Genomic DNA, 25331 nt, shown 5'->3' with positions numbered 1-25331 from the left:
AGCACTCTGTACCTATAAACTACAATTATTAAGAAAGAAGCAGAAAACATCTTGGGATTGTTGGAAATAAGTGCCAGGACTGAGGTGATAAGGTATGAGAATTAGGAGCACAAAATATAAGATGTTAGGAGACAACAAATAGATAAAAGGAGGTTGAATGATAGAGCAAGGAGATAGAGATACAAGATAGAGATACAAGCTATAATATGATAGCTTTTTGGAGCATCTGAGTGCTACTGAGCCCTTTCTCCTCTTACAAGCAATATAGTCATTTCCCCTCTTATTAGGTCAGCACACATTCCTGCCAGATTACTGGTCCCAGCACAAGTGGGCTGAGAATCAGTGGATTATGATACAGAGTGATTCTCTAACATTTGTGATGTTGAAAGACATGCCTTGCTTTCATTTAAATCCTTTGCAATGGGCTTCCCAATTAGACTTCTCAGTGTGCAGGAAGAAACTTATGGCTCTGATCCCTCCTCTTGTTATTCATGGGCAAAGCGACTCTATTGTACTCTATTTCCTAGATCTCAAAAAATTCACATCAGAGTAGTTACATCTGGAATGAGAAACCAGGTGAGTTGGGCAGCTGCCATAAATACTGCACTACTGCTGCCCCCTAGGAAAAGACAATGCCAGAAAATGGCAGTTAACCGCATCCCCTATGACCACTATTTGTTTCCTAATTTCAGACATTGCAATTATGGTATGGGATCCCAATCACATGGAATCATCAGCTATACCACAGAAGTGCATGTGAATCAATTCTGAAGCAGAAATCCTTGGGAGTGCAACTGAATTTCAAATAAGCTTTTTTAAAAATAAAAAAATAAAACCTTTTTCACCCATCATTTTTTAGATATGTTCTGCAATATCTTTATAAATCAATACATTGTTCCTCCCTGATTATATTTACAGCTCATGCACAAAACAAAATAAAAAAATTCCTTCCAGTAGCACCTTAAAGACCAACTAAGTTAGTTCTTGGTATGAGCTTTCGTGTGCATGCACACTTCTTCAGATACACGTATCTGAAGAAGTGTATCTGAAGAAGTGTGCATGCACACGAAAGCTCATACCAAGAACTAACTTAGTTGGTCTTTAAGGTGCTACTGGAAGGAATTTTTTTATTTTGTTTTGACTATGGCAGACCAACACGGCTACCTATCTGTAACTAGCTCATGCATATAACATTTAATCAGCAGAAATATTTGCTAGCCTTTTGAATTACTATGGGCTTGGTCTAGCTGTATTGCAGGCATAAATAACCCTGATGCAAGGAAAGATCCACATAGGTCATGCCAGAGCTCTAGCTTCCCCATGTCCCATTGCAGCAGAAATGAAAGCACTATTCAGAGCGTTGTTCACAGAGGCTCACATGTCACAGAAATGTAAAGCTGGAAGAGACCCTGAGAACCATCTCCCTGCAATGCAGGAATATGCAGCTGGCCCACATGGGAACTGAACCCACAACCTTGGCATTATCAGCACCACGCTTTAACCAGCTGAACTAACTGCTTCCAATAATACCTTGGCATCATGATATGTATGCTCCAAGCAGGAAAGGGAAGAATAATGGGAAGAATAAGATTCTGGTATGGGGATCCCTCCAGGAGCAGTGAATCATAAAACTGTAGGGTTGGAAGGGTTCCCGAGAGTCTTCTAGTCCAACTCCCTGCAATGAGCCCTTTGTATGTATTAATCACTGGTGCATCACAGCACCATTTGTTATTTGTGGGGTTCCTTCCTTCTCCTATTTATTTCAAAGGAACAGGGGCAACACCTAATAAACCTTTCTTAGTACAGCATAGTAGATGACTTTATTATAATGACAGTTACAGGTAGGTAGCCGTGTTGGTCTGCCATAGTATCTGGTGACTTCTATTTCAGTGTATCTGAAGAAGTATGCATGCACACGAAAGCTCATACCAATATGGTATTTTTTATTATTATTATTTATTATTATTATAATGAATCATCAGTTCTGCAAAGACAGGAAGTTTTGAATAGTATTGGAGGTAAGCTTCCACAAATACTAAATCACCTTTAAAGAAACAAGCAACATGAGTCAAATACCCTAACCAAAAGAATAAACAGTTTCAGAAAATATTTTTATAATTTGAAAAATAAATTTGTCCAAAGCTAATTTCATTGCTATGTCTCATTGCTATTAAGAGTTGTTCTTTTGCTTTACAAGTTAGAAAGTGATCAAAACAGAGTTTGCTAAATCAGTCATAGCTACCGGGTTGGGGGGGCGGAGCTTGCTTGCTTGCTTTATTGATTGATTGCCTGCCCCAGGTGAAGCCTCCACTGGGGTGCTATTGAGGCTGCCAGCCTATGTGTGTGTGTAAGCAAATGCATGTGGGTGGGTGAGGGCAAACAGGGTCATTTGACCAAGGTGGAATAAAGCCTCTAGTTTCGCCTCTGGCTAAATGCTGATCTAATTTAATAATTCCAAAGAACATTGTTGGTTTTAGCAATATGGTAGCTTTCGACTGCTTTAAGTTAATTTCAGTTTTTATGAGGAGGGGAAAGAAAACAACTTACCTAACAACTTTAGTGCCATTTCGGAACGCCTGCATGTCAACAGCATAATTGCCATCAGCATGAGCTATCAAATTGACCTCTGAAAACTGTGCCTGTAAGAAAAGAAAAAAAAGAACCTCCATAATCAATTGTGTCAGATTAAATTCTTCTTTGCGTATTTAATTAAGCTGTTGCTCTACTTAGGGCTAATGCTCCTATCTCTGTCATCTGAAGGAAGGAAGACTTTGGACATGTGAAACTTCTCCCTTCATTGAGGAGTGTGCCAGAAGAAGTTGCTAGAAGTTGCTACAGGAGTTCTTTTCTTAAGGCACGAGTTAGCAATCCTGTTTAGAATCTTATCCCACTCCTGGAAATATTTTTCAGGTGAAAGCCAGAAACAGTGTGTGTCCAGGAAAAAAACGCTATCTTTAAATCTATACAGTAGATCAAATCATTCTGTCTCCAGGGTATCCTGTTATTCTGCCAAACAATAAGAAGAATTTTTACCACATATCAAGTACAAATGTGTGGTTTAAAAATAAGGTGAAATGGTTATTGTGCACTTGGGGGAAAAACTCCATACAAACAATTCTGGATTAATAGGAGATCAGTGTTGGCTCCTCTTGAGCACCTTTTATAATATTTTGATATAAGAACTAACTTTCAGGCTGATACAAGTCACTGTACAACTTCAGAAGAAAGTCATGGATCTACCAGCTGTGCAGAGTTTCTGTAGCCTGCATTTATACTGGTTTTATATAAAAGTATATGTGTAATTTCACTATAGTCCTGACAGATTTCCAAGTGATATTCATGTGTTCTTTCTTCAACAAACCGAGTACTGTATTTTAACAACACATGACACAAGTTGTTATTTAGGAAACCACTGGGAGCAATCATCAGGCGTTTTGCAGTAAGCTCTGTCTCTCTGTTCCATTGGTACCAAGAGAGGCAGAGTGGAGGTAGCAATGGGCTGACTAGGGGTCAAAACTGAAGCTGAATCCAGACAAGACATAAGTGCCATGGATGGGCAGGAGTTAGTAGAATTTCCTGCTCTCCCCTTGGAGGAGCAGGTGCATAATTTGGGAACCATCATTGTCACTTGAGGCCAGGCAGGTGACCTTGGTGCCTAGGAGCATCTACCCCTGGCTCGGTGAGCATACTATGGCCCCATCTAGATAGGTATAACCTGGCCATAGTTATTTATGGTCTGACAACCTCCAAACTGGACTACTGTTATGCACTTTATGTGGAGCTGTCCCTGAAGGCAGCAACAAAACTGCATCTAGTGCAAAAAGCTGCAGCAAGTATGGTGGTGGGAGCAGCAGGCTGTGAGCATATTACTCCCATATTAAAACAGTGAAAATGATTGCCACTTGTTTTCTGAGCCCAGCTCAATGTTTTTACGTACTTTGACATTTAAAGCCCTTAATGGTCTGGCACCCAAACCTCCGTAAGCCCAACTTCCAACTTCTTCCATGTTAGCCTGCTCATGCTCTAAGATTAGTAGATGAGGCCCTCTTGGTGGTCCCATCGCAGAATGATGTACATGGTGTGGTGGCCCAGAAAAGGGCCTTTTTAGTGAAGGCTCTTCACATGCGGAATTCCCTACTGAGATGTCCAGTCTCAATACTTTGCAGTTTAGGCAGTTGGTTAGAAGCGCTTTTTTCGGCAGGTGTTTGAAGGAGATACCTGAGCATACGAAGGGATTAGTTGCTGCTGTTGCTATTAGTCAATTGCTATCCAATGAACTGTTACGAATTGAGTTGTATATTTTAAGGATTGTGCGATTTTATGGATTTTTAAAAATTCTTATTTGATTTTGTTAACCACCCTGTGATCATGCTAAGGATGGTATACAAATCATGTAAATAGATAAATAGATAGATAAATAAATAAATAAATAAATAATAGCAAACAGAAATATGGAAAAAATAGTCTATGTAAAAATGAAATGAAATTCTTAAATTGATACCTGTTCAACTTTAATGTCATATTCCCCATGGACCTTTTTCCCACGAAAAGATTTGGCCCTGAAAAAGAAAATAACTACAATAAATCTGGTGTAAATATAATGGTATGCGTAGAGTTAAGGCATTACTCTTTGGTAAGCTGGGCAATACACTTTTAACATTATTAAAGTTATTGGATGGATTTTAACATCTCATTTAAACTTACCTTATTGGAAAGATTATATTTATAGCTGATGTTTAAAAAATAAAATTTTCTGTATATTTCATATATGCACACAGTGAAAGATTGACACTTAAAAACAATTAGAATCTACTTTATCTATTGGCATATGGACTGTATTCCAATTAGGCTGAAACACTCCCCCTCAGATTCACCTTTTCTTTGTAAACATCCGCTCGATGAGGCAATTATTAAACAACTGATCTCTGACATGATTCATGTTTCAACAAATGACTTCAGTTTTGAAAATAAACACCAATACCGAACACTAAATTATGCCATCTGGAGTCTAACAAAACGTTAAACAAAACGAGGCCACGAATACATCCAGTGATTTAATTCCACATAAGCATTAAAAGTAGAAGTAGAAAAGCATTAAAACCTTTCTGAATGTTTTATTTTTTAAATATGTTTTCTCCCCCCTCCAGCGTAACTTTATAAGGCATATTCTTGGATTTGCTGATTCAGAGGACTAAACTCTGACTAACTTTTGAAGTGTTCCTTTACTGAGAACTTGGGCCAATTCCAAAGTTAAGTGGCGCCTTCAGTGCTTAGAAAAAACATCAACAAGCCTTAATTATTCCCAGCATACTAACTTGGGAGATTTGCAGCAATATTGAAATAGGGTCATGTAATGTCTAAATTACATCCATTCATGAAAAAAGGGAATATTAAACATTTGGAAGCTCCTATAAAAACACGTTTGGTAATGACTGTGATCCCCTGCTTAGTTTACAGCTACTATGCAAGGTAAATCAGCAGTGGCCAAGCCATGCACTTTTAAAAAAGAGCAGCTGCTTGCCAGCTTGAAAAAGGTTAACAAAACAAAGTGCTCCTGATGCAAGTAAATATAGTTTTATGTTTCTTGGAAATAAAAACGAAGAATGCCTTTTCTCTCTTTATGTAAAATTCACTTTCCTACCAGAATGCAATGTACATTAATATCTATAAATAATTTGTGCATGCATTTTAGGAAGGAAGGCTCTGGCCTAGGTCTGCAATTTGGAGATCAGGGTATACAGTTTTCTTTGACGCTGACAAAGTTAAGAAGGAAATGTCAGCATCAGCTTGTCATTGAGTAAATGCAACATGATTTTGAATTTAAAATCCTTGGGAAAATTTCAACTTTCCAAATCAAACGTTGCTTGTGAAATGACACACGTGAGAGAGGAATAGTAGACGTTCTGGTGGCGCTATTTTTTTTGCATGATAAGACTTTCAAATGTTCTTGCTTCAACAGGAGGGCGAGCATACCCAAGTCAATACCGTAAGCCTCCACTGGACCAAGAGATGCAGAGAGTCATGTCATATATTTTCTTCACAATATACCTTCTCCACAATATCCATCTCACCATACTCCATGCAAGTTAGAAAGCAGGACAGGCATCATTATGTCTTTTAAAACTATAAAATATGTTTCACAAGTCACCAGCATGGTGCTCTTGATCAACATGGTACTCTTGAGGACTTCCTTCAATGCTGCAAAGTTATTGTAGCCTCAGCACACTCAGTGCCCCCTTCATCAGAAGATGAAAAGAAGGGTGCTCTCATACACATCAAATCCAGTAAACCAGATGCTCTTGAAATTGCACATTCCCCACTCCCAACCATCATATCACAGGGCACATCTTACTCCATTGACTAAACCATAAAAACCATGGATCTGGAGGTTTCTAGCAAAAATGGTGCACAAATATGGGTCAGAGGCAAAAATTCATATAGATCTTCATGATTTTTACACAGAAGACAGATGGGGACAACTGGATTGCCAGTGGTACATGTGAAAAGGATCTAGGGGTCTTAGTAGACCACAAGATTAAAGGGTCAACAGTGTGATACAGCAGCAAAAAAAGCTAATCTAGGCTGTATCAACAGAAATATAGTGTCTCATCCAAGGGAAATAATAGTAATACACCTGAGTACTGTGTCCAGTTCTGGGCACCACAGTTTAAGAAGGACATTGACAAGCTGGAACGTGTGCAGAGGAGGCAACCACGATAAAAAAGGGTCTGGAAACCAAGTCTTAAGAGGAATCGTTGAGGGAACTGGGTATATTTAGCCTGGAAAAGGGGAGACTGAAAGGAGATATGATAGCCATTTTCAAATATCTGAATAATAATAACAACAACAACAATAATAATAATTTATTATTTATACTCCGCCCATCTGGCTGGGATTCCCCAGCTACTCTGAGCAGCTTCCAACAAAATATTAAAATACAGTAATCCATCAAACATTAAAAGCTTCCCTAAACAGGGCTGCCTTCAGATGTCTTCTAAAAGTCTGGTAGTTGTTGTTCTCTTTGACATCTGGTGGGAGGGCGTTCCACAGGGCGGGTGCCACTACCGAGAAGGCCCTCTAACTGGTTCCCTGTAAATTCACTTCTCGCAGTGAGGGAACTGCCAGAAGGCCCTCAGACCTGGACCTCAGTGTCCAGGTAGAACGATGGAGGTGGAGACACTCCTTCAGATATACTAGACTGAGGCTGTTTAGGGCTTTAAAGGTCAGCACCAACACTTTGAATTGTTCTCAGAAATGTACTGGGAGCCAATGTAGGTCTTTTAAGACCGGTGTTATGTTGTCTCGGCGGCCACTCCCAGTCACTAGTCTAAAAGCCGCTTTCTGGATTAGTTGTAGTTTCCAGGTCATCTTCAAAAGTAGCCCCACAAAGAGCGCATTGCAGTAGTCCAAGCGAGAGATAACCAGAGCATGCACCACTCTGGCTAGGCAGTCCGCGGGCAGGTAGGGTCTCAGCCTGCGTACCAGATGAAGCTGGTAATCAGCTGCCCTGGACACAGAATTGACCTGCGCCTCCATGGACAGCTGTGAGTCCAAAATGACTCCCAGGCTGCGCACCTGGTCCTTCAGGGACACAGTTACCCCATTCCGGACCAAAGAGTCCTCCATACCCACCCGCCTCCTGTCCCCCCAAAACAGTACTTCTGCCTTGTCTTGAATGGCTGTCCCATGGAAGAAGGAGCAAGCTTCCTGCTCCAGAGGCTAAGACCCAAACCAATGGATTCAAGTTACAAGAAAGGAAATTTCAACAGAACTCAGGAAAAACTTTCTGACAGTGAGAGTTGTTTGACAGTGGAACTGACTCTCACGAGAGGTGGGTTGGACTAGATGACCCTCGGGGTTCCTTCCAACTCCACAATTCTATGAAGCTTTTACAATCAAGCAGTATACACATTTTGTGGTGGTGGTGGTGATAGTGGCTATTTTTAAGTCACTGCTGACTGAGGAGGTACAAAAATGTGAGGAAGTGTAACTAACTAAGGAAAAGGCAAAGTTTATAGGTAAAAATAGTTAAAGTATCAAAGGATTTATTACACAGAGCATGTTTGAGGAGTCTGTGGTCCCGCAGGTGTTGCTGGACTAAAACTCCCATCATTCCTGCTGACTGGAGTTGATGGGAGTTGGGAATACAACAATATTTGGAGGACCACCCATCTCTGATATATATAAAAAAGTGGAGTTGCTATGCCGAACTATTTTCCTAATTATAAACTTAAGTAAACCATTCTAGATGTCACTTCTGAACAATTAAAGGTGAATGTGGAAATGTAAAATGTGGAAAGTTATCAATTTTTGAATGTAAATAAATGTGGCACATTCTGCTATTCTTTTCAGTTTTTTTTCTTTTTTATTCTCCCCCCCCCCATGTTTTTCTTTTCAGTTTGCAAAGCAGGACCATCCTAGTACTCTTTCTGTAGCTACTGGAAACACCTTTTGTCATCAATTCTCTACCAGGAAACACAATTGTTTTAAGAGGCCCGGTAGTGAAGTGTTCAGTCAAGGCGAATTAGTTACACAGTATAGGGCCTTTTTGTAAATCTCCACCTCTCTGAATAGGGTGTCATTCATTCTCCATCTGAAGGATCCAGCTGTTGTTAGTTTCATTTCCATCTTCACTGCGTTATGGTTGGAGCATGTCTTTGGGCAGATTTCCACCTTTTTTATCCTTGGAGCCATTCCACTAGTAATCCATATTTGATCTATTCTTGTCCATGTCATTTGTGCCTCTGAAAAGAATGTTCCCTCTCTCTCAAGAGGGTTTCTTGTTCTCCAGATATCAATCAAATCTATATTTTCAGTCATTTCAAAAAAGGTCTTAGGTAGTCTCCCGTCCTTAGAGACCACCTGTCTTTGTGCTTTATCCATGTTTAAAGAGACCACGCCATTCATATCTCCTAATAAAATCACCTTATGATCCAAATAGTCCGTTAATGTCTCATGCAATTTCTTATAAAATTCTGCCTTCCCTTCATTTGGTGCATAGATGCCAACTATCAAGAGTTTTTCTCCTTGGATTTGTATCTCAATTGCCAAAGTTCTTCCATGTTCATCTTTAAAGATCAATTTTGGGGCCAATTTTTCCTTTGCATAGATCACCACTCCTCTTTTCTTAACTTTATCTGATGAGATAAATTCCTGTCCTAATCTTTTATTTATAAGTAGTCTTCTGTGTGCTCTTGTTATGTGGGTTTATTGTAGACATATCAAATCCAATTGTTCTCTTTTCAAAATATGAAAGACCTCGCGCCTTTTTCTGGGAAGGTTAAGCCCATTACAATTCCAGGTTAAAAATTGCAGAGACATTATTAGTTAGTTGCCTCCAGCTGCTCCCTGCAGCTGTTCTCCTTCCGTAGGTGATTTCAGTCCAAATGTCAAGTTTCCAAGGTCTGTATCAGAAGTCGAGTCAAGCACTCCTTTCACAAGGTCCTCCTCGTTTCTGTCTAGGAATTGTTCTTTATCTTGCACTGTTCTTATTTTGACTTTTTTTCCTTTGATGTTAAAAGACAAGCCTTGTGGAAATTCCCACCTGAAAGGTATGTTATTCTTCTTCAGCAGGTCAACCAGATTCTTGAAATAAGTTCTTACCTCCAGAATGTATTTTGGGATGTCCTTGTAAATTTGAACAGAAGCATTTCCAATCTGAAGGGTTCTCTGGTAATGTAAATTTAGAATTTTATCTCTTTCCTCTTTAGATCTCAGAGTTATCAGACAATCCCTTGGGATCTTCCTGCCTTGCCTTCTGCCCAGTCTGAAGGCGGTTGTTATCTTAAAGTCGCCTTCCTCTGAATTTACCTGCCAAAATTCTGATACTTCTTTTGTGAGAAAGTCCACTAGGTTGTCCCCTTCACTTTCAGGGACCAGCCTAAGTCTCAAATTCCTCTCTTTCCTCTGAATCTCCCACAAAGACAAGGCCGCCTCATCTTGGTCCAACTTCTTGCAGACTGGTATTAAACTTTCCTGTGTGTTTTCAGCAGTGGCTTTAGCCTCTTCTGCAATTTTTCGAATTGTAGCGTTTTCTTGAACCAATCTATTTATGGTTTCTGTGTTAGATGTAATACTTTTTGTATTCAAGTCCAATTTTGTTGTAAGTTCTGTCAGTTGTTTGGTATTCTCCGTGCTCTGCTTGGTCAAATTTTCTAAAGATTCATTTATTTTGAGTAATGCTTGAGTCACTGATTCCATGAATGCGTTTATTCCTTTCTCCTGTCCAGCTAAGCCTGATATTGAGCCTCTTTTCTTTTGTGCAGCTTTAGCCTTAGATCTTGTTGTTATGTCTTCTGCGGAACCACTCATGTCCCAAGGTCATTCCCACAGGAACAGCTCTTAAGTGGAAAAAATCAGTGACTTGTTTTTATTTGACAGTCTATGTTACAAACTGTAGCCTTTCAGCCCTCTAGAGGGAGCAGTACATTATATCCAATAAGTAGAAGAAACAAAGAAACCAAAAGCCCTCTTAGAGAAAGAAGCTTTCAGTCTTCCAATTGCAACAGTATTTATTTCTGTAAAGTCCCAAAAATTGTATCTGTAAAGTCCCAAAAATTGTATCTATTTAAGCTCTCCGCTTTGCAGCAGGTTCTATCAGACAGTTCCTGTCAAAGCGCTTCACCCAGGCAGTCCGTTCCCAGAGTCAGAGACAGCAGAAATTAATCACTTAAATTTCCTCTCACGCAGGTTAAGCCAAGTTTCCTTTTCTTCCCCCCCTGCTCCTGCTTGCTGGAGGGGTAGTTAAAGTTCAATGCCAAAGTTAGGTAATTCAAAAGTTCAAAGTTATTTTTCCTTCAATTGCAGCTTTCCAGTTCCGTTGCTTTAAAAGCCATGCAAACCGGGGGAGGCAGACTTCCTTTATTTACCAACCCCGTTTTCAGCCAAATTTCAGACTTTTTTTGTAATCCCAGTAGGTTTCCCAATCCTACTTACGGGTATTTCAATTTCAGTCCAGATTTCAGGAAGGAATCGGCGCTCTCCGCTTATGGCGACGCGGCTTCACTTCACGGGCTGGGTAGCGACTCTCAGCACCGCACGATCCCCCGATGCTCCTCCGGAGCCTTTAAAAAGGCTCTTTTGCAGTAAAGGGGGGCGCAAAAGGTGCCCACCGAGTCTCCTTGTTCACAGGCTTCCGCGCCTGTGATTTTAGGGGTCCCCGCTTCGCCGTAGCGGTCAGACCTGAACTCGTGAAGCAGCCCTCTCTCCGGAGATCGGGGAGAGAGCCGCCATTAAGCGCTGGCACCGACCCAAAAAGGCCCAAAAAACCTTGAAGGACTACTTTGAGATAAATCTGAGGACAGAGGTCGAGAAAAGAGTGATTTGGGACGCAAGTAAGGCCGTGATGCGAGGTTTTCTGATACAACAGAACTCTTTAAAGAGAAAGAAACAAAATGAAAAGAAGGATAAGATTCTGGAAAAAATAAAAGAAGGAGAAAAGAAACTGAGGTCTAAACCAAAGTCTCATGAAATCCTGAGAGAAATTAAGTTCTACCAAATGCAATATATGGAATTGATGAACCAGGAGATAGAATGGAAAATTAAGCAAATGAGACAGAGGACATTTGAATCAGCGGATAAATGTGGGAAACTTCTAGCATGGCAATTGAAGAAGAGACAGAAACTAAATACAGTCACAAGCTTGGAGGTGGATGGAAAGAACATTTTTAAACCAAATGAGATTAGTAACTGCTTTCAGAGTTATTTCAGGAGATTATATGCACAAGGGCCGGAAAATGAAGGAGACATGGAAGATTTTCTTAAGAAATATGGATTACAAAAAATTTCGCAACAAAGTATGTTGATTTTAAATGAGAAAATAACAGACCAAGAAGTGGAGGGTGCCATTCAAAATATGCAACCAGGGAAATCTCCAGGACCAGATGGATTAACCTCCAGATATTATAAAGCATTGAAAGAATGGTTAATACAGCCGCTTAAGGAGGTTTGTAATGAAATATTAGAGGGGGAAAAGGCACCTGAATCGTGGAAAGAAGCTTTTATCACACTTATACCAAAGACTGAAACTGAAAAAAAACAGATTAAGAACTACCGCCCTATATCACTACTTAATGTGGATTACAAAATATTTGCTGACATTTTAGCAAAAAGACTGAAGAGGGTGTTAATGGAGGAGATTCATAAGGACCAGGCAGGCTTTCTCCCAGGAAGACATTTATCAGATAATGTAAGGAACATAATTGATATTATGGAACTGCTAACTGTAAATATTAACACGAAGGCAGTCCTGATTTTTGTGGATGTGGAGAAAGCCTTTGATAATATCTCTTGGAAGTTCATGAAGAAGAATCTCCATGGGATGGGGGTAGGTCAAAGGTTTGAAAATGGTATAAGTGCAATATATTCCGAACAAAAGGCTAAGTTAATTGTAAATAATGTGGTTACTGATGAACTTTCCATAGAAAAAGGGACACGGCAGGGGTGCCCGATATCCCCATTACTTTTTATATCAGTCCTGGAGGTTTTGTTGAACATGATCAGGGGGGACCAGCTGGTAAAAGGAGTGGACCAGCTGGTAAAAGGAGTTCAGGTCGGAGCTAAACACTATAAATTGAAGGCATTTGCAGATGACTTAGTATTGACTTTACAAGAGCCAGACACTAGTACAAAAAGAGTTTTAGAGTTAATTCAATTCTTTGGTCAGGTGGCAGGATTCAAGTTGAACAAACAAAAAAACTAAAGTTCTGGAAAAAAAACTTAACAAATGTTGAAAGAGAGAGATTCCAAAATGAAACTGGGTTAATGGTGGCAAAGAAAGTAAAATATTTGGGGATTAACATGACATCTAAAAATGTGAATTTATTTAAAGACAATTATGATAAATGTATGGGACGCAGGTGGCGCTGTGGGTTAAAGCCTCAGCGCCTAGGACTTGCCGATTGAAAGGTCGGCGGTTCGAATCCCTGCGGCGGGGTGCGCTCCCGCTGCTCGGTCCCAGCGCCTGCCAACCTAGCAGTTCGAAAGCACCTCCGGGTGCAAGTAGATAAATAGGTACCGCTTGCCAGCGGGAAGGTAAACAGTGTTTCCGTGTGCAGCTCTGGCTTGCCAGATGCAGCTTTGTCACGCTGGCCACGTGACCCGGAAGTGTCTCCGGACAGCGCTGGCCCCTGGCCTCTTAAGTGAGATGGGCGCACAACCCCAGAGTCTGTCAAGACTGGCTCGTACGGGCAGGGGTACCTTTACCTTTACCTTTTATGATAAATGTTGGACAGAGGTAAAGAAAGATCTAGAAATATGGTCGAATTTGAAGCTTTCCTTGTTAGGCCGAATTGCAGTGATCAAAATGAATGTATTGCCTAGAATGTTATTTTTGTTTCAGACATTACAAATTGTGGATAAACTGGATTGTTTCAAGAAGTGGCAGAAAGATATATCTAAATTTATCTGGCAGGGCAAAAAGCCCAGAATAAAATTTAAGATACTTACTGATGTAAAAGAAAGAGGGGGGTTTGCCCTGCCGGATTTGAGACTGTACTATGAATCGGCAGCTTTCTGCTGGTTGAAAGATTGGCTACTACTTGGGAATGCAGACATTCTGGACTTGGAAGGATTTGATAATAGGTTTGGTTGGCATGCATATTTATGGTACGACAAGGTTAAAGTTCACAAGGGTTTTAAAAACCACATTGTTAGGAAAGCACTATATAATGTTTGGATTCGGTACAAGGATTTGTTGGAAAATAAAACTCCTAGGTGGTTATCACCTATGGAGGCTAAGGAGGTGAAGAAACTTAACATGGAATCCAAATGGCCAAAATATTCTGAAATTTTAGAACAAGAAAGCGGTGAATTTAAACTACAGAGTTTTGAGAAATTAAAGCCCAAGGTGCGAGATTGGCTTCATTATTACCAAATAATGGAAACCTTTAAACAAGACAGGAAAATTGGCTTCCAGGTGGAGAAATCGAAATTGGAAACAGAACTGTTAGAACCCAATACTAAGAATGTATCAAGAATGTACAATTTGTTGCTGAGGTGGAATACAATAGATGAGACAGTCAAATCAGCCATGATTAAATGGGCACAGGACATTGGACATGACATTATGTTCGCTGACTGGGAACAGTTATGGACCACCGGTATTAAATTCACGGCATGTAATGCCCTAAGAGAAAATATTATGAAAATGATTTACAGGTGGTACATGACCCCAGTTAAGCTTGCGAAGATTTATCATCTGCCCAATAATAAATGTTGGAAATGTAATGAGACTGAAGGTACCTTCTTTCACCTTTGGTGGACCTGCCCAAAGATTAAAGCCTTTTGGGAAATGATTTATAATGAAATTAAGAAGGTACTTAAATGTACTTTTCACAAGAAACCAGAGGCATTTCTCTTGGGCATGGTCGGCCAATTGGTGTCAAGGAGGGACAAGATCTTTTTTATGTACGCCACTACAGCAGCAAGGATTCTTCTAGCAAAGTATTGGAAGACACAAGAATTACCCACACTGGAAGAATGGCAGACGAAAGTGATCGACTTTATGGGACTGGCAGAAATGACTGGCAGAATCCGTGACCAAGAGAAAGAGACAGTGGAGGAAGACTGGAAGAAGTTTAAAGTATATCTTAAGAACTGTTATAAAATTGAAGAGTGCTAAAATGTCAAGGGGAAGGAAGATGCAGAATTACAGCTGAAAATGTTTGATGACTTAAGGTGAAATTGAGAAAGATAACAAATTTAAATTTAATTGGCTAAAAGGGTTGCTGAAAAACTGTAAAATAAGGATGCAAAAAGGGTGAGGTATGGGGAAGTCCGAGAAAGGAGGTTTATGAAAATAAGGTTAAGAACTTGTATTTGTGTGTTTGTATGTATTTGTTGACGTTTTTATGTTGTTGTTGCTGTTTTGTTTTAAAATTGGAAAATTAATAAAAATTATTATAAAAAAAAAGAATTAGTTACACAGTATAAAAGCAGCTCGCTTAAGGGAAGACATGTCACCACTGAGAAAATTGAGGCTAGTCTTCCAAATGATTCAACTTTGTGGTTTGATTCATCATGGAACCCCACAGTAAAACCTCAGGGTAACACCACATTATTTTGTCTGTTTCCTTAACCAATATTTCCTCATTCTGACTTGAAAGTCAGTCATTCTTTCACAGGGTAGTAAACTTCAACTTACCCCCACATTTTCAGATTACTTTCAGCACCTATTTTGAACTACAGAAATGCTTCCCCCAATTGCAACTACCACATTTGCCCAAACCTTTCTGTTGCCCTTTGCCACCTGCACCCAGGCTTTCTTTGTGCCTCATTTAACTGTGGCGTACCTCTGTGACCAATTAGCAAGATACCTGCTGAAATGAAGGAATACACATGGAAACACGATATTGGAACGGGTGAATCTTTCCACTAAGAGTAAATGCTTTAGTTTGCCCCAAACCTTGGATTGATGGAGGAGACTGAAAAGAGTGAGTTTGTGTCTTTTAGATTAAAGCTGGTTGCTTACTTGATAATAATTCTAGACTACTTCTGAGAATGTAGGTCAAGGGCATGGTGGCTGTTTCAGCAGCATAGAAGTGATGTATCTCCATCCCTTGGTTGGAGTTAAAGTAGTTTATAGGATTGCTCTGTCATCCTGGAATCCTGCACTCAATTTAGGTAAAGGTAAAGGTACCCCTGCCCATACGGGCCAGTCGTGTCCGACTCTAGGGCTGCGCGCTCATCTTGCTCAAGAGGCCAGGAGCCGGCACCGTCCGAAGACACTTCCGGGTCACGTGGTCAGCGTGACAAAGCTGCAGCTGGCGAGCCAGCACCAGCGCCGCACACGGAAACGCCGTTTACCTTCCCGCTATAAAGCGGTACCTATTTATCTACTTGCACTTAGGAGTGCTTTCAAACTGCTAGGTGGGCAGGAGCTGGGACCGAACGACGGGAGCTCACCCCGCCGCGGGGATTCGAACCGCCAACCTTACGGTCAGCAAGTCCTAGGCGCTGAGGTTTTACCCACAGCGCCACCTGCGTCCCCCTAGCACTCACTTTACCTGGGAGAAAATTCCACTTAACTAAACAGGACTTACTGTGAGGATAACCTGAGCTTACAGGGTTAAAACAGCTCAGAGTGTACGCACTGCCCACTGTTGGGAGGGGGGAGATTCTACGTCATGTCCGAGAGTCTCCAGTCTTTGTTCTTTTTCTCTACTTTCGCTTTTGAGGAGAGAGGACGTGTTTTCACGATGCTGTTCGCTGTGATAGATAATGGATAGTCTGCTGTAAATAAACTGCTTCTAGCTGCTAATATCCTGAGTGGACTTTATTTTAGCACACTGAAGAAAGCTCTGAAGAAGCTTTTTGCAGCTTTCTCTTGCTGCTGCGTAAACTCTGCATTTTTTTTGCTCAGAGCCTTTGGAATGTGGCCTTTGAAGTCCAGCAGAGCTGCGCAGCCAAAGTGGACACCAGGGCTTATCTGAGCAATAAATCTACTATCTGATAGGTTATGGACGGTAATTGCAATTAGAGGAAGCTGCTTTGATGTCCGGTGGAGAGCCTGTTTGGAATGCTGTGTGCTTACAAAGGCTGTAAAAAGTGAGACGCTGCTGTTTTTGCTGCCGGAAGAAAAAGACCTGCTCTGCCTGGGAGAAAGCAGGGAGAGTGGCTGCAAGCTGTGTGCTGCAAAGAGTCGCTGGATGCCTCTCCTTTGAAGCTGGCCGGAACGTGTGAGTACTTCAAGCCCCATGGGAGCACTGGGGGAGGAGATGGCTGAGCTCCAGGACTTTTATGATGTCCCGTTTGAAAAGCTCACAGCCCAGTCCTGGGATATCTGGGTTAGAAGAGTAAGGGGGTGGTTTTTGGCCACAGGGCTCTGGAGCATAGCCCAGAAGGAGCCGGCCCCACCCATGCCACTTGCTTCTGAAGATGAGGCTGCTTTGCTGGAGGATAGACAGCAGAGAATGCAAAGGGAGCTCTGCATGTTGAAAGCAAGCGTGACCCCTTCGCTGTTGCCCCACTTGGAGGGCGTTGAGTCGGCTCAGGCCGCTTGGCAGTTGCTGAGGAGTCTGTGTGCAAGCTCAGCAAGAGACCAGGGCCTTAAGAAAGCCGAGAACAGGGAGGAAGCGGAGAGCCCAGAGGGGGCTGCTGGCCATGTTCCTGAAGTTACAGCTGGGAGTAGCTGCTTTGTCTCCGAGGGGCCGTGTGATGTTGAGGCCTACAACCAGAGTGCTGGGGAGCGTGCAGGCCCAGGCTGTGCACCCAAAGATGGGGGTGCTGGGAACAAAGGAATGGCTGAAGAGGGAGCTGTGAGAGCTGTTGCTACGCGCCGCCGCTGTTATCGCTGTGGCTCCCCCTCCCATCTGGTGAGAGACTGTCCAGTCGAGGCACAGGAACAGCCGAAGGCCGTCTCCCGTAGCAACCAGATAAAGAGCTCTTCTTCAAAGCGTGGGAAAGGCAAGCCGAAGGCAGCTGGCAGAGACACTGAATGTAAACATTTGGCAGCCTCTATGGCTGCTGTCAAGAGTTGTCAACAGGATGCTGTGCTGACTTTTGTTATAGACAGTGGAGCTTCGCATCACTTAGTGCCATCTGCAGGATTCCTGGAGAACTGCACCTCTGTAATTTCTGGAAAGACTGTGTGTTTAGCAGATGGGACTAAACACCCACTCACGCAGACTGGCTCACTGTTTTGTTCTTTCTTACAGGATTCAATCCAGGCTTTTGTTGTTCCAGGACTGTCTTGCGCGTTGCTGTCTGTCAGCGCCCTTCTTGCTGAAAACTACGAAGTGTGTTTTGAAAACAATAAGTGTTCTATTTCTAAGAATGGACAGCACCTAGTCAGTGTTGAATGTAAAGACAGGTTGTTTGTGATAAATGCTTCTTTTGCAGGTACAGGTGACACGGAGGTGGCTCAAGCACAGTGTGCCAACGTTCCAGTTCATGATGCGTGTGCTCACTTATGGCACCGACGCATGGCTCACGTGTCCTGGGGGTCAGTGAAGAAGATCCCAGAGTGTACGCAAGGGTGCAAAATGAAACCTTGTGCTAAGTTTCTAGATTGCAGAGCGTGCAAGTCTGCAAAGGTAAAAACGTGCACATACCCAAGGTCTGAAAGGGTGACCACTAGGGCTTTTCAATTAATTCATGCAGATTTGTCAGGTCCCATGTCTGTGACCAGTATGGGCGGAGCCAAATATGCGCTGGTTCTGATTGATGACCATACTCGGAACTCTTGGACCTTCACGATCCAACACAAAAGTGAGGCTGCACCGCTAATCAAAGACTGGATTGCGGCTGTGGAACTGCAGTTTTCCACACGGGTGCAGAGCTTTCAGAGCGATCGCGGTGGGGAGTTCACCGGGTCTGCACTGCAAAGTTTCTTCCGCAAAAAGGGGATTCAACACAGATTGTCCTCTCCGCACTCTCCCCAACAGAATGGGATTGCGGAAAGACGGAACAGGACTCTAGGGGAGATGTCCGCAGCTCTTTTGTTTGATGCCGGGCTCCCACAGCGCTTTTGGGGGGAGGCTTGGGTCCTCATACCAAAGGCCGAACGCAAGAAAGGTGAACCCAGGTCCCAAAAGATGATTTTCTGTGGGTATGAGCCAGGGACCAAGGGGTGGAGGTTTGCTTATCCGTCAGGGGATCAGTCCAGGATTCTGCTCAGCAACAGTGCTGAATTCTGTGAGCAGAGTGGTTGGGCTAGGATACATGGGAACCCTGACATCCTGTCAGAGAGTCTGTTTGACTCTGCCGATGAAGGTGAGGAAGAGGTTGAACCTGCAGCCGAGGCTCAGAGTTCAGACCCAGTGCAGGCAGAGGGGAGAACTTCTCCCAAGGCTGTGAAGATTGAGCAACGCAGTGCTCCATCTTCCCCCACAGGTTCGGCTGAGAAGTCCAGAAGGCGCAGTAAGTCAGAGGGGGAGCTCTCTGATGCCAAGGACGTTCTGGCTAGCCCCAGTGGGTCAGAGGAGGTTCCTGAAGTGGTGCTGCGCCGTTCTGCTCGGACGACCAAGGGGAAGCCTCCTGAAAGGTTTGCTGTCACTAGCGTGTGGGTCGGAATGGCACAGTGTGAACCCGAGAGTTTTGAAGATGTTCAGAAAATACCTCAGGAAGAAGCCAGGAAATGGCATGAGGCGATGCAGAAGGAGATGAACTCAATGGAGTCTTTAGGTGTGTTCTCCCTCACGAAGTTGCCGATGGGCGAAAAAGCCGTGGGTAGCCGCTGGGTTTACCGTCTTAAGCCTACAGCGACAGGAGAACCGCAGTATAAGGCCAGATTAGTGGCGAGAGGATTCACGCAGCGCAGGGGGTTGCATTACACGGAAACGTATGCTCCCACCTGTAGGAGTGAATCTCTACGTTTGCTTTTGGCCATAGCTGCACAAAGAGGGTTGCTGGTGCATCATTTTGATGTGGACGTTGCTTACTTGAACTCAGACCTCCAGGAGGATTTGTACATGCTTCCTCCTCCAGGGTTTGAGGGCAATGAGCGAGGTACTGTGTGGAAACTTCACAAGTCAATTTACGGCCTGAAACAGTCGGCCAGGAATTGGAACTTGTGCCTGAATGAAGCTTTGGAGAAGCTAGGTTTCAGGAAGAGTCTTGCTGACAGTTGCTTGTTCCTTAGAGGATCAGGAGACTCACAGGAACTGGTGTTATTTTTTGTTGATGACATCATCCATATTGGAAAGACAGACAAACAGGTGCAGAAGTTTGCCAAAGAGCTTGGGAAGCGGTTTCAGCTCAAGAACCTGGGTGCAGTAAAGATCTACCTAGGCGTGCAGATAGCGAGAACTGAGGATGGTAGCTTCTTGCTCAGTCAGAAAGGCAAGATTGAACAGTTGCTTGAGAAGTTCAGAATGTCTGATTGTGCAGGAGTTCGGACACCCATGGAGACGAACTTCGTGAAAGATAGCCAGCAAGCAGAAAGTGCCGAGTTTGAGAATGCTGAGCTCTTTCAGTCAGCTCTAGGTAGTCTGTTGTATCTGTCCCAATGGAGCAGACCAGACATTGCCTTTGCTACCAATCTGCTAAGTAGGGAAGCGTCAAAGCCCAGTGTGAGTGCTTGGCACGGTATCAAGCGGGTACTGCGCTACCTGCAGCATACCAAAGACTTCTGTCTTAAGCTGCCAGCTGAAGGTGAGGCGAAGCTCACATGCTATGCGGACAGTGACTGGGCAAATTCGCAGGACCGCAAGTCTGTGTCTGGGTTGGTGGTAAAGTTTGGGAAGTCACTAGTTGGGTGGAAGTCCCGGAAGCAAAGTCTCATTGCGCTGTCTTCTACTGAAGCTGAATTCAGTGCACTGTCAGATTTGTGCCGGGAACTAGAGTTCTATAGATGCTTGGTGCAAGAGATCTATGGGGATTGTAGCTTGCCCATCACGGTTTGGGAAGACAATCAACCTTGTTTGAAATTGGCTGAATCTGTGCAATTTAAGGCCAGAACCAAGCATCTGGACATACGTTTCCAAAATGTGTGTCAGAGTGTTCAGTCAGGTTTGATTCGGCTGAAGTATTGTGCCAGTCACAGTAACCTGGCCGATGGATTCACCAAACCTTTAAGCTTCCAGCGTCATGGGGAGTTTTGTGGTGGTTTGGAGTTGGGGGTAAGTTCTGTACTTACTCCCCCCACAGTGGTGCAGCGCGAGAGGGGGTGTGAGGATAACCTGAGCTTACAGGGTTAAAACAGCTCAGAGTGTACACACTGCCCACTGTTGGGAGGGGGGAGATTCTACGTCATGTCCGAGAGTCTCCAGTCTTTGTTCTTTTTCTCTACTTTCGCTTTTGAGGAGAGAGGACGTGTTTTCACGATGCTGTTCGCTGTGATAGATAATGGATAGTCTGCTGTAAATAAACTGCTTCTAGCTGCTAATATCCTGAGTGGACTTTATTTTAGCACACTGAAGAAAGCTCTGAAGAAGCTTTTTGCAGCTTTCTCTTGCTGCTGCGTAAACTCTGCATTTTTTTTGCTCAGAGCCTTTGGAATGTGGCCTTTGAAGTCCAGCAGAGCTGCGCAGCCGAAGTGGGCTGGACACCAGGGCTTATCTGAGCAATAAATCTACTATCTGATACTTACTGCTGAGTAGAAGAGCACAGGACTGCATTTTTACAGTTGTCAAAAATATATAGGAGGACCTAACAGCAGCAGCATCAACATTATTTGATTGATTACTTTATTTATATACTGCTTAATATTTTAAAAATATATCTAAGTGGTGTACAGAAAACTGAAAAACAAAATATTACAAAAATACACAGTTACAAATAAAAATGTACTATTAATATAAAGATAAAGGTAAAGGGACCCTTGACCATTAGGTCCAGTCGTGGCCAACTCTGGGGTTGCGGCGCTCATCTAGCTTTATTGGCCGAGGGAGCTGGCGTACAGCTTCCGGGTCATGTGGCCAGCATGGCATGGAAATGCTGTTTACCTTCCTGCCGGAGCGGTACCTATTTATCTACTTGCACTTTGACGTGCTTTCAAACTGCTAGGTTGGCAGGAGCAGGGACTGAAAAACTCACCCCGTCACGGGGATTCGAACCACCGACCTTCTGATCGGCAAGTCCTAGGCTCTGTGGTTTAACCCACAGCGCCACCTGCGTCCCTCAATATAAAGGTACTAATGTATAAAAATCAATATCAATTCATTTTCCTTCAGGCACACCTTCCTCTCAGCCTCTGAGTTCTCACTCAGGGTCCAAGCAAACTCTCAGCTCACCCACAAAAGTCTCACAAAGAGAAGAGCTCCTGGAAACAGGGGACATCACATTTGCCTCTCACTCTAGACATGCTTTTTATGGGCAGGGCCAAGGTGGATGGTACTTCCTCCGGCCGCCCACAGCTGTGTCCCATTCAGCTGCACTCTCCACATCCAGTTCAGGGTGTATTTCACTTCAAAATACCTTTATTTGCTAGCGAATGCAAAGCAGAAAGAGGATCAATTTAGTGCCTCTTTTAGATGAGTCTGGCTGCAGAAACTATTTTGGAATTATAACCTATAATTTGTAAAAGTACAAATGGTACTTTTTCTGACTCTGAGCCACTTGTTTTTTGCTATACGGGATAGTGCATGTCACAATATTTAGCCCAAGGATATTTTAGTTCACTGAAGAAAGTGCTATTTTTGCAACGTAACATAGAGTACGTTCTAGTTAGTCACTTTGGGATATATTTAAGCATGTACTTAATAATCTTGTTGAAATAAATGAGGCTTAAGTGTGTTAGATCATAGCATTGCTTCTCTCCTGCTAATGTCTCAAATCCGTTCTTCTCAATTACTACCAGCGCATTAATACTGCACACTGTTTATAGTTACACTTTCCCTAAACAAGGCGTAGAACAATTCTTCTATGGCACAGATGCAGTATGTTACACAGTTAAAGTCTGAGATCAGGTTACTGCTACATTCAGATGTACCTAAAAGTCCCAAGAAAGGTTTGTCCAGATGCCAGATATAAACTCATTAACATTACTTATTCCTTGGTATAAACTAAGCAGAGTTGAAACTCATACTAGCAGCTCATTTACCGTAAGTAGTGTTCATGCTTGTGGGTGGAGAAAAGGAAGAGGTAGCCTTGGTGGAATCAAAAGATTTTATCTACAGGAATGTACAGTATTTAACTGCATCTACAACTATTTTCCAACACATTTGGCCTTGTGAATACCACTGCTGCAATGATATCCCTTAATGGCTAAAATAACGCCACCACAATTAATGTAAATCTATGTCAGCAATAAATAATTTGGGGGACGCAGCATAACAAAGTCTTCAGGCACAGTAAAGTTATACATGCTAAGGCATTATATTGTACTTTTATGGAATAGGATTAATTTCTCTTTAAATATTGGCAGCTAGCCAGAACCACAAAGCATTGCCTTGTTAATGAACCAGATCTAAGTGCTTGTCAGACTGATTCTTGAAAATAATTTAAACCAGGTGGCAAAACTATTCTAATGAGATCTAGAGGATCATTTACAATAAGCTAGTGGGTTGTAGCACCCAACCAATTGTAATGATTAGTAGCTACTGGCTGTTGACTCTAGACAGATTTGTTGGGTCTCTCTTGTAAGAGAAAATACAGGATACAAACTCTATAAAAAAAAACTTTTTAAAAATGGCAATTGACAAAGAACAGCTCCAATGCCCACATCATTTCAGTGGGACTTCCATGGAATTAACACAAATCAAATTATCTATGATAACATTCCATTCTTCTGCTCACAGAATAAGAACATGTCATCATTCTGTTACCATAATATTTCTGAGTTTTCTAAGAACCATAACTGGAAATAATTCATATTTACCAGCTCTGTGTATTGAATGACATGAATCACATGTTAAATATTTTCAAGAACTGCATACATTTCAAATTTCTTATTGCCTCCTGCAGGATGTTCAAGATTTTGTGCCATGCACAGTATAGATTCTAACTTTTAAAAATTGATACTTAGCCTGTGTTTCACATTGTAACTTTTTTTTTTTAAAGGCACGCTATGCTCTTCTCAGCTCTCGGTATTTCACTACTGTCTTCAAAATTCTTCTCTGTGGCATTTTCAAAAAAACCACCCAAATAGAAGCACCTGGCTACCCATTTCTGCTGCCCTCTTGTGTAGAAAAAAGTGGATTCCAAAATATTCTGATACTACTGGCGAAAGAAACAATTTATGGTGTTATGGTGCTACATAATCATTTAGCAATGTAATGTTCACTAGAGTTCAAGAAACCCAAACTATTGTTAACGATTCCAGCACAGCTTCACAAGTGCAATCCTATGCATGTCTACTCATAACCGTGGTTGTTAAATATATTGCTCGTCCTCCGCCAGGAGGTCCCAGGGTGGGTTACAACTTACACCAACTTATAGTTCAATATTAAAAACAGTTAAAACAGATTAGTCACAGGAATAGGGTGGGTCAATATGTATAGGACTTCAACCCTGGAGACATTACAGAATAGATCAAATGTAAAGTTAAATGCTTTTTTTCAGTAAAACTTAAGTAAGGACTTAGCCACATTTACCTTTTGCCCTGCTCTTTCCAGGCACAAGTGTGCACTTAAACACTCCATATCCAAGCATTGTAGGTTTTTGTATGTCTGTCTGTTTTTTGCCCTGAGCAAAAACCCGCTCTTAAAAGCTGAATCAGAGAAAACGTCAATTTGGGTTTTCCACAGCTGTTAACAGTAATTTGCATCAGTGGTGTCAGAATATTTTGGGATGAAACATCCATGTAAATGTTATATATGTTACTTAAGGTTTTTTAAAAAATAAAAATCTTGAATATTATTAAATATTTTTCCCAAGTAACAAATGTTCTAGACTATGTCTCTAGCTTCATAGTGTCTGGTCAGCAAAGCACTTGGGAGCAAGCCCTGATTTTTCAAGAGGCACTAATAATGATGATGATAATAATAATAATAATAATAATAATAATAATAATATTTATACCCCACCCATCTGGCTGGGTTTCCCCAGCCACTCTGGGTGGCTTACTGCATATATAAAGCATAGCAAAATATCAAACATTAAAAACTTCGTGATACAGAGCTGCCTTTAGGAACGGAATCCTGGTCCAGCTTTCCCAAGCCCCATTTATGAGGACTATCCAATCCAGTCCGTTCTGCTCCTAGGCACTGGTTTGAAACTTCTGCTGCATTATCTGGATCAGAAGAAGAGAGATAAGCCACAAAGGGGCATTATTTTTACTCACATGAAAGCAAAATTGCAAGTGGAGCTTATGGGTCTTTGTGAGGTCAAGGGAAGAATCCTCCATTAAGAGCAATGTCTACTTGTGGGGGCTTCCTGTGCAATTTACAGGGTTCTTAATCATAGGGGAAAGGGAGTCTTCCTAAGCAGAGGAGGCTGTCTGCTTCAGAACTTTGCCCTCAAACTGGGGAAGTTGTAGACTGGGTAAAACGTATGTACTGGAGGAGGTGGGGCAGAGCAGAGTGCCTGTGCATGTTTATTTATATGTGAAGAAAAAGCAGGGACTGAACTGGGCTACAGAATTTACATATTGATATAGGACGTCCCTATTTTCATCGGAGAAATGTTGGCGGCATGACATTTTATCAATGGGATAAAAATGAGCGAAGAAGTCGAGCAGAACCATGCAACGCATACTGCGTTGCTTTGAAGACAACTTCTGATACTAAAATGCACAATGAATTATTCTGTGCATATCTACACGATCTATTGTAAAAGCATTAAAATAATGATAATGTCCCTATGCCTCCCAATCCAACTTTTCAGGGACAAAAATCTTTTCATATGTGTGTGCAATTCTGCCATTTATGCCAACAATTATATAAAGGTAAAGGTAAAGGTACCCCTGCCCGTACGGGCCAGTCTTGACAGACTCTGGGGTTGTGCGCCCATCT

At 42.2% G+C, this 25331-nt stretch overlaps 1 protein-coding gene across 1 annotated transcript in view; it reads right to left on the bottom strand.

The window, feature by feature from the left end:
- The window catches only part of SYN2 (synapsin II), a 173397-nt gene that overhangs the window by 89944 nt on the left and 58122 nt on the right, over positions 1-25331 (bottom strand). Inside the window, exons 2-3 of the mRNA XM_079967296.1 lie at positions 4502-4559; positions 2548-2639 (exon numbers count right to left, since the gene is read on the bottom strand). Of these exons, the coding sequence (XP_079823422.1) occupies positions 2548-2639; positions 4502-4559 (150 nt within the window). The remainder of the gene's footprint in view (positions 1-2547; positions 2640-4501; positions 4560-25331) is intronic.

The sequence above is a fragment of the Podarcis cretensis genome (genome assembly GCF_951804945.1).
Source record: "Podarcis cretensis genome assembly, chromosome: 2".
In the NCBI taxonomy this organism is placed as follows: Eukaryota; Metazoa; Chordata; class Lepidosauria; order Squamata; family Lacertidae; genus Podarcis; species Podarcis cretensis.
The sequence above is the reverse complement of the archived record's forward strand: the minus strand, read 5'-3'. Positions and strand labels throughout refer to the sequence as shown.